The sequence below is a fragment of the Pavona decussata genome, unplaced genomic scaffold (assembly GCF_977016875.1).
Source record: "Pavona decussata unplaced genomic scaffold, jaPavDecu1.1 SCAFFOLD_242, whole genome shotgun sequence".
Lineage (NCBI taxonomy): Eukaryota > Metazoa > Cnidaria > Anthozoa > Scleractinia > Agariciidae > Pavona > Pavona decussata.
The window spans coordinates 73,711-87,039 of NW_028145647.1; the positions used below are offsets into that span (position 1 = coordinate 73,711).

The following is a 13,329-nucleotide window of genomic DNA, read 5'->3' on the forward strand; positions in this document are numbered from 1 at the left end:
ATAAAACACGTTTTTTAAGTGTCAATTCCCGGGAAATCTAGCTAGTTTAAACTAGATTCTTCATGCAATAGACCAAAACTCTCCTTTGTTGCGGCGATAGATTCCCTTAGCAACAATGGAGGCTGTTTCAGAAAATACTGAAAACGAGTTATTCAATCTGGTGTTGGTAAAAGTCTCGGGAGGTACCGTAACAGTTTTTAATCCCATCGGCTGGTGCACGGACATGGCCGGATCGAATCTTAGTGCAGTACGATACGAAAGGTATTTGGAGATAGTGCTGTTAACCGCATCAAGAAATGTGAATTTCACTTCAAAAAGTCTGTAAATCGTCGTTCCCAGAAAGCTTAGTAAGACTAAAGCCACACAGTTTAAAGATATGTCGATTAAACTTTTAGAATGCGAGACTCCGGAAAGTAACGACGCCCTTAAACAGCAGTTATCAGAACTGATCAGTATAAGAAAAAAAGGGAGGAGAGCCAACTAAAGGCATGGTTAAAATGGTAGGACTCGAGGAGAGGGTTCATGTTCAGAACGTTCGCCTTCTCTGGACCCCAAATGAACCAGGCAGAGAGCGTCCATGGCGGCCGGGTACTTTTTACTCAGAATTGAAATTGAGAATTGAAAACCGCTATTGAATTGAATTCAATTGAAAACCGCTATTGCTGAATTAACGTTAGGTTCGGCTTTGTTATTTGTTGTTTGTCTTCGCGCTTATGGAGATCCCTTCCGCGGCCCACGACCATAACTTTCGACCAGGGTTCAGGCCGCACATAAAATCATTTTCGAAATCGATATTTAAACTCGTAGTATAGTGTAAATTGTTTTAGGAGTAAATCATGAAATTAAAGTACTTTTAATCATCGAGGAATTAGAACGAGCAGATTTTGGCCGGCACGGTGATCAATGGGTTATTTTCTGTTACATCTGACGTCGTTTTTATTGTCTGTACGGCTTATAGACAGTAGCTAGGAGTCAATCAGCGCAGGAATTTTGACAGTTAAAATAAATAGTAAATAGCTGCAAAGCTTTAACCACTTTGGTTGTTATCATTTCTGCCAACTTCCCAAAAAAAATTTAAATAAGTAGCCGAAACCCACAAGGCTTGAAAAGGTTCACTCCCAAATCTTTTCTTTCTTTTTAAATGTCATATCTTCATTAAAATTGTGGCGCAGTTTCCACGGGAAAAAAGTTCGCGCTTTGTTCAAAATGGCGCGTTTCCGAAATATGACAAGTGGCAAAAATGAGTATTCGCACGCTGTGAACCGTCAACTCTACCATATGAGATCCTGTTATTAGCAAAACTCCGATATAACGAAGCTTTTGGTCGTTTTCTAACAAATTCGCTATAAACGGATATGAAACCCCTGGCACTGAGTTACACAGGCGAGGTTCCTTTGTAACTCGGATCCACCCTTAGAACATCAAGCGATATTCCAGGTTACCTTTGGTTTTTTTTTAATGAACGAAACCGCAACTATCTTTTCAAAAATCCTCGTCGCATAGTTTGTGGCAAAAGATACAAGCATAGAAGGTTAGGCTGCAAGTTTTGGTCAACAACAAAAAGGGTACGCCTTTTCAGGACATTCCCAAGTAACTCTGAACTGCTGTAGGATTTCTCAGCGATATCGCGATGAAATCACAGCTGATTCAGATCGACGTGAGGCGATTTCGGAAGTCAAAGCCTTGTGCAAAGTGAAGGGGGACCAAAGTTGCATCAAAAATCGCTCCGATGAACGGGCCTTAAGCGTTGATAAAGAAACTTATTTAAAAACGTAAAGCATACGGGTCCAAGACCATTCTTGGATACACAGGGATAGCTAGTCGGGGACGGGATGGAGAAAAAAGTGGCAAAAAAGTTTTCAAGAACCAGCGGCTCTTTTACCCGTTCTGGAAAACATTTTTCGTGCCAATTGTGCAGGGTTTTACTTTATTCTGCTCAGACTAGCTCGGCCCTGGCTCTCCAAGAGTGGAGCAAAACACAAAATTGTTCATGAAGGAGAAGCAAAACAAAACCAACGGAAGCCTTATGAAGAGTGGCAACTACATAACACTTGAGCTCCACGTAGATAATAAACAGGAAGGACAAATAAATGGTAAAAGGGTAACGTTCACGAGCACTTATTAAACAATGAAGTGCATCAATCAGTAACTGTTTTATTCAACTTTCCCTATCTACACCGTGACCAGACTTTTCTAAAGTGAGTTTACATCCACGGCCCCCATATTCCATTCTTGCGAGCTTCTATCAATGCATTTGGATCGCCGTCTTTGAATGCAGCGGGAACAGCACTCTCCTGATAGTATTTCATCCTTTCTCTCATCTTCTCTAAAACATCAGGTAGCTCTTCGCTGAGGTCGTGTCGCTCCTCTGGGTCAGCGGTAATGTTGTAAAGTACAACGTCCAGTCGATTGCCCTGCGTGATTAAACTAGCGGTAATCAGAAATTATGGAGACGCGTTCGAAGGTTCATTTTCTTTGTAGGGGACAGCGGGACATGCCCCCGGCCTGAATTTGCACTTGACTGGGCGGCTTAGCTCCGCTCGGGCCGGCTCGGCCCGACAAATTTATTAACCTCGCTACGCTCGGGCCCGCGAGGAATTAGGGTAGGTGAATAAAATTGCCACTGCAGCTTACTTACCAGCTTATTTTGCTCGCCTTTTTCATTTAAGACATCCCCCAGCTCGGGTGGCTTAAGCCAGGTGACATTTTTTACATTCATCAACAGCTTCATGCTTCCCATTCGGAGAGCCATTCCTTGAAAGTGATCATGTTTACGTGGATTGGAAGGTGGATTGTCAATGTTGAGTAAGATTTCAGTTCTAGGAGAATCGTCTCCGCGGGATATCGTTTTCCACACATCAAAGCCATCAATGGGGATAGGTTTTTGTGGATCATATGAGCCACCTGCAACGCGACAATTACACACAATAAAGATGATATCAATAGCAAATTAAACCGATCTTATTTTAAGACACAGTACAGCGCAACAGAACAAAAAAGACCAGACAGTAAAGAACTAAGCAGTACCTTAAGTTCGAATGAGTGATGCGTAAATTTCTAAAACTACTTTCAGTGAACGTTGGTTGTGGTGAAAAGTAAAATCGATAAAGTGTTGTTGTTTTGGGTTTATCGGTGTAGTAGTTTCCCTTCAAATTCTTATGTTATATTATTTATATACCATACGATTGCTGCTACTGGACGCCTGACTGGGCATCACCAAGTTGTATCTGCCGCTGGCGGAGCCAGGAATTGTGGTCATGTTGATAGCCGCCGAAACCACAATAGTACCTGGTCAGCGGTTGATGAGGGTGAATGGGTGATGCCTCGTAGTTGCCAGTTCAAGCCACTATATGATATCCTCTGTATACATGACTCCTTGGATAACTATAAATGGTTTGAACCCAGGAGTCATGTTATCAGTACGTAAATTATGATCAACCTGGTGAGTGTAGTCCTGAGAAAGACAGTTTGAGGTCACATGGACTGACGTTTCGACAACCTGAGCGGAAGTCATCTTCAGAGTCAAGTAATTTGTGGAACGTCGGTAGATGGTATAAATGTCTCTGGTTGTTGACCTGATTGGTCAGCGAAGTATTTATTTATTTATTTTTTATTTAGTTTATTTGCCACACACAATTAAGTTATAATGATTAATAAATTACAATCATTAACGTGGATAAAAATGATTACAAAGTTACAGTGATAAAAGTACAAGAGATAGAAAAGTAGTGGCAAGGGAGCCTAATAATAACCATGGGGCTTGTAAAACTTAGGTTCCCTCCCAGAGAAATAAATGATGGGTAAACCTAGATAATATGGTAAGTGAAGTACTGACAAGTCATATTTGTACACCCTTAACATAATAAGTAGTTGATGATATTGGTCGTTTGTCAGTAAGCCGGGACTCCTTGGATAGTAAGGTGACGCCTAGGAGAGACTGGTGTAGCCCCGGAATAGACTTTTGACGCCGAGGAACAGACTGGTGACGCCCTGGAATAGACTGGTGGCAACGGGGAATAGACTGGTGGCAACAGGGAATAGACTGGTGACGCCCTTGAAAAAAAGACTGATGACGCCTTGGAACAGACTTTTGACGTCCTAGAATAGGCTGTTGTTACCCTGTAATAAACTGGTGAGGGCGAGGAACAGACTGATGACGCCTTGGAATAGCCTAATGTTGAAGAGGAATAGACTGGTGACGCCAAGGAAGAGGCTGACGACGCCCTGTAATAGCCTAATGTCGCCGAGGAACGAACTGGTGACGTCCTGGAATAACCTAATGTCGCCGAGAAATAGACTGGCGACGCCAAGAAACAGACTGATGACGCCCTGGAATAGCCTAATGTCGCTAAGGAATAGACTGGTGACACCGACGAACAGAATGGTGACGCCCTGAGATATATTGGTGACGCCGATGAACAGACTGTTGAGACCCTGGAATGGACTGGTGTTGTCCTAGAATAGCTGGTATCGCCCTGGAATAAACTGGTGAAGCCCTGGAATAGACTGGTGACGTACTGAAACAGACTGGTTATCTTTCTCAAGCACAAAGGATGACGACTGGAAAGCCGGTTTCAAACAGTGTATCGACTTCTAGCAGGACAAACTAGATATGCTCCCATGGTGTCCGAGCATGGGGAGAGAATCCAACAACTAGCAATCATCATCCTGATGTCGACCCGATACCGCCTACAACTGACAGTCGGACCTCTATTGAGCGGCCACCCTGGGGACTTTGAAAACTGGCCGCTTAATAGAGGTTGGCCGTTTAATAGAGGTACAATAAAACTTGGGTAGAAATGGCAGTCAACGTAACTTTATTGCCTCTATATAGCAAAACGCTTGTTGAAAGGTGAACATTTGTGAAGATGAATGAAAAAATCATTGAAACAAAACATTAAGTGCCCTGTATTTGCGCATTTCAAGTCCGTGCATAGTTCTAGCTCTAACACAGAGAGCACGTAGTCGATAAGTACAGAATATTTTTAGCCGGTTGAGTATCCACAGAAAAATATGCAAATCTATGTAACAAAACATCAAGTTTCTTAGGCCTTTTCTTGCATCAACAGTCTGTAAAAAATTTAGCTCAAAGTATTTCACGGACGATTTATTTAAAATAATCCGTCACTGCTGTTTGCTGTTGTAGAGCTCGGAGTAACGAGGAGATCAAGTCATTTGCCTTTCCATTAGATTGGGCAAGGTTCTGGTAACCGAGAAACTGGGCAAAGTGTCGGAGTTGATCGGTGATAGTGGAGATTAAATTGCAGTTCTTGTTCTTATCAGTTATCATCTTCATATTATCTGTCGCCATTTCGCTTGAAAAGGTAATTTGCTGGCCGCTTAATAGAGGTAAAAACCAAGAAATACTTGACTTGCAACAGCAAAAAAGGTGGCCGTTGAATAGAGGTATCGAATACAGCATTTTACTGACAAATAATTCGGGACTTTGGAAAGTGGCCGCTTAATGGAGGGTGGCCGCTTAATAGAGGTCGGACTGTAATGGTAACCGTATTAAAAGCGGTTCTCGCATCAAACTACGCTACGTGGCCACCACCGGTGGCTTCGCAGATGACCATTACAGGCTGTGTACGTGAATAGCCTGCGTTTTCTGTGCCAGAAGCTTTTGAGATTTCTCAGTACGGTATCACTGAATTTTCCTCGATTTCGCGGCCCTCGAATTGAGGCCTTAAAATACACTAAAGAACACTTACAATATCTAGCGGAGAAATCCTGTTTCTCGTACGGAAAGCCAGGTTTATTTTAGAAGGCAAAGAGTTTGAAATCAAGTGAAGATAAATTCCGATGAATTGCGGCGATACGTTTCTCAGGATATTTGAAGCAATTCCTGGAAGTCTACGGAAAATACATTCGATGTTTAATAACATTTTATTACCCTGTACACGTTTAAGTTCCTCAGTCTTAACTTATAACACTACAGCTGTAAACTAAAGCATTGGGGATAACTCCAGGAAATTCTTTTGACTGAGTAGAAAACATTAAACCTTACAGTACAAATATAAAAGTATTCTCCGCAAAGCTGATATACATAAACTTAAATTTCATTTGAGAAGTCAGTTTCAACCATTTATTTCAAATTGGTGGTAAGTCCTTGAGGAGACCAGTTAAGCCCATCGTCGCGAGCGTTTTCTACGCACATGAATATTCGGCGCTTCCACCAAATTTTGTAAAGTAACATTTTACGAGTTTATGGTTTAACGTAATAAGCCGGACATAGTTTAGCATAAAAAAAATTTTAATACCGAGTGCCTGTAAAACAGGCAATGGTTAAACAAGTTAGGGATTACCGAGCTAAAGGTTGCAAAGAATTAAGTACGTTTCTTGCCAGAAATTACGTGGTCAAGCTAAAAGCTGCCGAATTGAGCAGATTTCTTTCACAGATCGGTGCTAAATTTTTTAACATCGGTCAGAAGTGAATTTCTCAATTACTTCTTTTTGCCGAAAAGCTTACTGCTTCTAGTGACGGCTGTTAGCTTACTGCTTTAAAGAAGTGTTACACGTAAGACTTGAGATTAATGTTCATTCGTTTATTAGTTGGTGATTTTTGTGGCCATCGAAGGCCAATAATTAGAGCTGTAAACACCTTCTTATCTGTTTTCAAACTCTTTCTTCTTTAAGTTCGCAGGATAAATTTCCTCAACATCAAACTAGCAACTGTAACATCAAAATAAGCTAATAATTCGCAAATGCCTCCGGCAGAACTTAAAAGCTGAAGAGGTGAAACAAAATTTACGAGCATAGTAGCTGTACGTTCGAGGCATTATGGATTCAGAGCTTTTATCGAAATTTATTGGGTATTTCCCAGACTACCTTTCGGCATTGTCGCGTACGCTTTTACGCTTTTTTTGGACAACCTTTGTCGAAAAAGCTGTATAATAAATATCTTACTAACCTCCTGTCCGTAACTCACAGCACAGACCTCGAACTCGGTTAGTAAGAGGTATGTAGGATTAACAGCTAAAAATAATATAAATAATAATTATTATCGATGGATCAGTAATTGTGAACGAAAATTTCCGTTTAGAATATATTATATTCTGCATCATATTTCCGTGAGTTTATATGTTGGTTTCTGAGATTCTGGTGCACATTTATTTACAAGACGTTCGAGTGGATCACATACACGCGTGAAATGGAGGATGTAATATTCGTCTATATACAGTCACGTGATAGTTTTCGCTCACTGATTGCAGCAGCCACTAAGAGTGTCATTTTCATACTACTGCAACACTATAATCACCGCCCTCGAATACGACGGAAAGAGGTAAGGCTATGTTATGTTATCAAAAGGACTCAACACACGCAGAAATCTCCTGGAAAATGTCACAGCTCCGACCTCATGATCTTGTCCATCTTGAGAGGCAAAAGTTGCGCCATTTCCCTGGAAACGTCAAGCTCGTCTTTGAATGATCCCTCCGGCATATCAGGGTGGGTGTCACAGTATTTGACAAGATACTGGTAAATATCCAAACTCTTTTTCAGATTTTCAACTTTCCCTCGTTTATCAGCGCATATCAACTTGGAGTATAGTCTTGCTATGTAGAACTGCGCCACGAGGGCCGGACGCACCGTGTCTTCGTCAAACTTCTCGGGTAATTCACCGCTACGCTTCAAAGAATCAAGAAAGCTCTGGAAGAACTTAACGCTCTGGTTAATCAAAGTATTTATTTTCTTGACTGCGTGCACGCTGGGAGGCCCGCCTGATTCTTCGGAAATGGCGATTTTCAAATCCACCATGTCACTGTAGGCCTCAGCTATTTCAAACATCAGCTGCCGGCAAACAAGTAGATAGTGTTGTGGATTTAGCTCGATCAGCACCTCACTAAGCGTATCTACTCGTCGCTTGTGCATCTTGCATCTCCTCTCAAAATCTTCGTCGAAGAAGGCCAGCAGTTTGTACAGCTGGCTCATGTCCTGCAGGATCTCTACGTAATTTGACACGTGACCATCAAGGACGTAAAATTCTTTGGAGACGTTGAGCCACTTCTGACCCTCCAGAAATAGCGTGCGAGCCTGTGAAGCGGAAGATGAAAAATAAAAAAGACGTGCAAGTCATTGTAATTTGTTGGAACAGATAGAGTACCTGCACAAGTATAAAACATATGAAGGAAACGTTCGTTGATTTCACAAGAAACTTGGAAGTTAGCCTGCTAGCAGGGGTTTCTTTTTGGCAAGTCTTTTAGCATGTACGAAGTCGTTCGCGGCTCTTGTATTTCGTGTAGTCGGCTTGTTTACTTCCCCGAGAGAAGCCTCTGCCACGAGCCGCTTACATTTCGCGTTGAGCATGCACTAGATCGTAATCCGAAATACCAGAGACGCGAACGACTTCGTACATGCTAAAAGACTTTCCAGAAATAAAGAAACCTCTGCTAGCAGGGTACTTGGAAGGCAGACGGAACTGTGGTATTTGGAATCACGTTTACGGGAAATGGAAAACGTGAGATTCAAGTTTATGTTTTCTTGAAAAAATGGGTACATAGATGAGAATAGTGCAAAGTAATTCTGGCCTTTGATGCTAATGCAAAACTACCGAATTTTGCTAAGAAACTGAAAACAGCGAGGGGCAAAAGTAGAATAAACATGATCACGTGGTCATTTCCGTTAGCCTTAAACATAATTCTAAATACCTCTAATACTTGCATATCAACCTTGTACCCAAAACTATGTTTGTCACGCGGTTTCGTTCTTCTACCCAAGTTTAATTCATTTCATTGAATTCAGAATGAAGTTGTACCAGTCATCAAGAACAGGACGAAAATTTAATGAAACAGTTTTCATTTTACCCGTAATTCAAGGTTTTAGGTACGGCAATACATGTGAAAGAAAAACCTCTTTTAGTCATGATTCCTTTCGCGTTTAAACGAGATGAGCAGTGGTTATTATGCCACTTATGAGAATGGTGGGTACGAGTGAATTCGCGCCTCATTTTTACCTCATCATATGTTTTGATCACGTGATCTGGTACTGACTGCTCCAGGGACGTGACTTCAAGGGACTCAAATCGAAGGGGCTCTTTCCTGTCACCCTCTTCGTCTCCTTCCCGACTTTTGGTACCATCGTTGTCAGAAGCCTCTGCAAGAGTAAAGATTATCATCAGTCATGGCCTAGACGTTATTGTTTGATGTTACGGGGTCTGTAGACAGGGTCACGTCAAGGTCGTTTCAGAGCTCTTGAAGTTAAATTGTGTCAAAACGTGGTATGTGTAAACTTAAAGTACCTGTTATGTTGGGACTATGGGCTCTGGACTTAGGTAACTGGTCATAACAGTTTTTTCGAAGAGGACCAACCTTTTCTGGGGTAGGGGGCTGGGTTATCAAAGACCGCACCACCTATCTCATGAACATTATCGAAAAAATAATTTTATTGGCTTTAAAATTTGAGTTGACACAGAAATATTCAGTTAGCAAGAGTCAACATTGCTAGAAAAACAAGAAAAGGGAGGTTTGAATCTCATTGTAATTTTTTACTGCTGGATAGAGCGGTGGCTATGCAAAAAAGACACCACCTTCTGAGGTTGTGGAGGGGGGAGGGGGGTGCAGGCGGAGACCGCGATCAATTTTGTGGTTTGGTGGGTTGCAATTTGAGTATAGAAGTTTTGACCACTTCCCTGAAACCATTGATATGGTTCAAGTATGGACTGAACCATAAACGGCGACAAACAAACAAAAGCAAACAAAAATATATTTTCAAACCTTGCTCCGTGTTTCGGTCTTCATCACCCTGATTACTGTTTCTCAGTTCTTGGATCAACTTATCCCTTGATGACTTCAACAGGTCTAAACAATATTTACTCCAGCACCGGGAAATGTCAGCCTTTCTTTGTGGAATCCTCTCCTTTCTCTCACGTTCTTCTTGACTATCATCCTCTGACACAGTTTCCCGAGGAGTTGATTCTTCGGCTTCTGAGAACACACGACTAGCGCAAGCTATGTGCAAATAATATTGACATTATATCACCTTCAATACTACTGAAGTATTTTAGATGGTAAATTTCCGGGACTTCACAGCACTCTGCAGATTTGACCTTCATGTTTATGTTGTACATGTAGTTAATAGCGCGATTCCTTTGTTTCACACTCATTACTTGTTATGGATGTTTTCCTTTGTTTTACACTCAGTACCATCCATAACAACAAAGGAAAACTTAAAATTAACTGAGATAAGAAATTAACTACAACATATATGTTAACCTCTACAACAAGGTTTAAGTGAGATGGATTGTAGCCTCCCACGCGGTTTTTTTAGGGACTAGTATTTGAGGGGAGGAGATAATACGAGTCCCCTAAAAGTGACTGCTTGGGAGGCTAGATGGATTGGGGTAGTTCATAGTCTTTCAAAAAATATGCATCTTGCAAAATTTTAGTCAAATTTCACAACTATCTTAGTCTTGATTTTGTTCATGAAGCAATCTTGGAGTCTCACTTTCTTTTGCAAGGCTAAGAAAGTCTCAAGCTCACAGAAAAATTCTGTAATAATGGCCAATATTATTGGGTTAGGGACATTTGTTTTAAAGTTTTTTGGCCAGTTTAGTTGCCCCAACACAGCATCAACATCTTCACTATAAGTCCCCCATTAGGTTACCCCCCCCCACCCAGTGTTCAGTGTTGATACTAACACTAGTAGACATCACTGGCACTGGCTTGCCTTAAGGGGGACTCATTTTATGGGGGGGGGGGGGGGGGGTATGAAACCATGCATAGATTGACCCCATTGAGGCCTCATGTCCATAATGATTTGGCCAGGATTGTAGTTCTGCTACCTCGCATAAGTTATGTATGGGAGCATGGATCTAGGAGGAAATGGAGACAGTATTTTACAGAGGTAATGGTCTAAGGTGTTCAGAAACAACTGCTGCTCATATGCAAACATTTAACTCCAAGGCCCAGTTTTTGAATACTATGAAGCAACTTTAGATCAAATGTGAAGAAACCACTTCGGGTGAAGCCACTTTTGAGCCAGAACATGAGCCAGGTTAACTAACCTAGTCTAATAGGCACATCTTGCCAATCTACAAAACATGTCTCCCAGGATTCTAGCTGACAGGTAAACAGGGTACCCAAACATCCATAGGGGTGGCAAATGAAATTAGCAGATTTTCTGACTTCAGCAAGCTCTTCAATTTGTACCTAGCATGTATTTAAGTACATATTTAGGCCAGGTTCAGATGGCGTACTTCACATGAGCAGAATCGGATTTGAATTTAGACCGCCCCAAATTAACTAATCCTGGCTGAATTGATTCAGATGCCAAACTTAATTCACTGAAGCATACTATGGCTGAAGAAAATTGCAGATTTGTATTAGTTTATGATTTGATTCAGGTCATGTGAAGTACAGTGTCTGAGTCAGAGCTGGTCCACAGCTGTTGATCCCGGATGAGCCAGGCGAGAAAAATGGCTGATGGCCAATCCCAATTAGATTGACCATTCTGAATTGATTCAGACACTGTACTTGATACCAACTTAATTAAATTTGATTTGGTTCATGTGAAGTACGGCGTCTGAACTGGCTCTTACAGTAAGTAGACATTTCCCCTTTCCATTTCCTAAGGGCATCTAGAATGCTTAACGCAGGTTTGACTGAATACATTGAATCACACCACATACCCAAACAGTGCCTTGACAGTGTGTAGTTCCCTTGTGTGATGTAGTATTGAGACAATGTTGCACAATTTAGACCCCAGTCCACTGGATCATACTGCTGTGTCTCCAGCTGACGGCACAGAGTCGTATGGCAATACATGGCTCCTTTCTTTGTATGCCCCAGAGCTGCATTGACTTGTGCAAGGTAATAGAGAGTATGTGTGAAGGTTGCACTGAACTCCCTTTCTCGTTCAAAATCAGACTTGAAATTGTCTTCAGGGTAGAAAAGTCTGCAAAGAAACAGAAAATGGCTTTTACAGTGTACATTGACAAAATTTAATGTTACTGGCTATTGTTGAGTTTCAATTCAGTTTGTCATGCATTTTTATGATATGAGTTGAAGCCATGTCACTTACAACTCACTGCTTGGACATTCTACCCACTAAACTACTGGGAGACAAAATAATGGTGAGTTTGGTTGTATTTACACATGAATCATTAAATTCATCATCATTCAGCTGCATTTGCAGGTGGCCACAAATCAACAGTCATCATTTTATTAAGCTTGATGACCAACTGCTGTTCGGGAAATTAGCCTGCGCACATTCCCAGACCCGAGTAAGCAGAAATACTATTGTGCCTACCATATTATTTAACAAATAGATTCCATTTTGCGATGTGTCTGTGCTCTGATAACGCATAGATACATACATACATACATATCCTTTATTTAAACATGACGGGGTTTAAAGCTCAGAGCTTGTTGGGTCGTGTGGGGTCGTGTGAGATGACGTCAAAACATGGTAAGAAAAAAGAAGTATGCTACGAGCCACAGTCAAGTAGCAAGACTGGCATTTTTTTCTTTTTTTTTCTTTTACTTTGCAATGGCAATGGCATTTGCCATTGGTTTTAACAGCGATAACATTGTAAGTAGGTTAATTTTAACTCTGTAGGTTATTGGTCAGTCCTCCATGCACTTTTGCAATATTTTGACTTCAAAATAACACTGTAGTAGAAATGGGCAAGCCAACTTACTCATGAATTTCATACGGCGCGCCACCTTCCTCTTTGGTAAAGGTGAGGTACAACTTCTCTGCATCTTGAAGAAACCCCAAAGCTTTCTCGGAATCACCTCTCTTCGACCACAAAATTCCCAGCTCGTTCAAAGCATGAAGGTAAACCGAACAGCACCTTCTATCAAGCCGATGTTCCTCAAGTGTCTTGATGGATCGTTCAATGTGTTCCTCGCCCGTGCTTAATTCCTCAGTTTCGATGTAGTTTTGGCCAATCTGGTAGTCAAGAGCAGACATTAAGATTTTCAATTTTTCGCTGGGAATATCATCGTCTTGGAAAGATTCTAGTTTGGCTTTCAACTCTGATAAGATATTTCTGGCGCTGTATTTCGACTTGAACGGGTCTGTTTCGGGATCCTCGCGAGAATCTTCTTCGGACAAGCGTCTTGCCTCTTTGTATTTTTCGTATCCTTCATTTTTCAGCCAGTTGTTTATGTCTTCCAATCGTTCTTCGATGCTGACCTCAATCGCCTCCAACTCTTCCGCCATTTTGAACCGTCAGTTTCAAATTGCCACGGAGGGGTAGGGAGACCGCAATGAATAATATTGAAAGTGATAAATTTAAAAAAGGCTAATCAACTGAGAAAGTAGAAAAAGGTTTAATTCTTCCAATTTAGAAGTTTTGATAAAGATATTTTTGCTTTTCATCTAAAAAAG

The 13,329-nt window shown here is 41.3% G+C and overlaps 2 protein-coding genes across 3 annotated transcripts; both read right to left on the reverse strand.

The window, feature by feature from the left end:
* Window positions 1-2,140: 2,140 nt before the first annotated feature.
* On the reverse strand, window positions 2,141-4,408 carry LOC146457477 (arylsulfatase B-like). Of its 2 annotated transcripts, XM_085091898.1 has the most exons (3): window positions 4,277-4,369; window positions 2,639-4,234; window positions 2,141-2,414 (listed from the first exon to the last, which is right to left on the reverse strand). In XM_085091898.1, the coding sequence occupies exons 2-3, from the start codon at window positions 2,750-2,752 to the stop codon at window positions 2,205-2,207; spliced, it is 324 nt and encodes a 107-aa protein (XP_084948024.1). In that variant the 5' UTR covers window positions 2,753-4,234; window positions 4,277-4,369; the 3' UTR covers window positions 2,141-2,204. The 2 variants fall into 2 exon arrangements, with proteins under 2 accessions (XP_084948024.1, XP_084948023.1); XM_085091897.1 differs by having other exon boundaries at window positions 2,639-4,408.
* Window positions 4,409-6,524: 2,116 nt separating this feature from the next.
* Window positions 6,525-13,189, reverse strand: LOC146457478 (KIF-binding protein-like). Its single transcript, XM_085091893.1, has 5 exons — window positions 12,635-13,189; window positions 11,624-11,889; window positions 9,711-9,944; window positions 8,951-9,090; window positions 6,525-8,031 (listed from the first exon to the last, which is right to left on the reverse strand). Exons 1-5 carry the CDS (start codon window positions 13,159-13,161, stop codon window positions 7,342-7,344), a joined length of 1,857 nt encoding a protein of 618 aa, XP_084948019.1. The 5' UTR covers window positions 13,162-13,189; the 3' UTR covers window positions 6,525-7,341.
* Window positions 13,190-13,329: the final 140 nt, after the last annotated feature.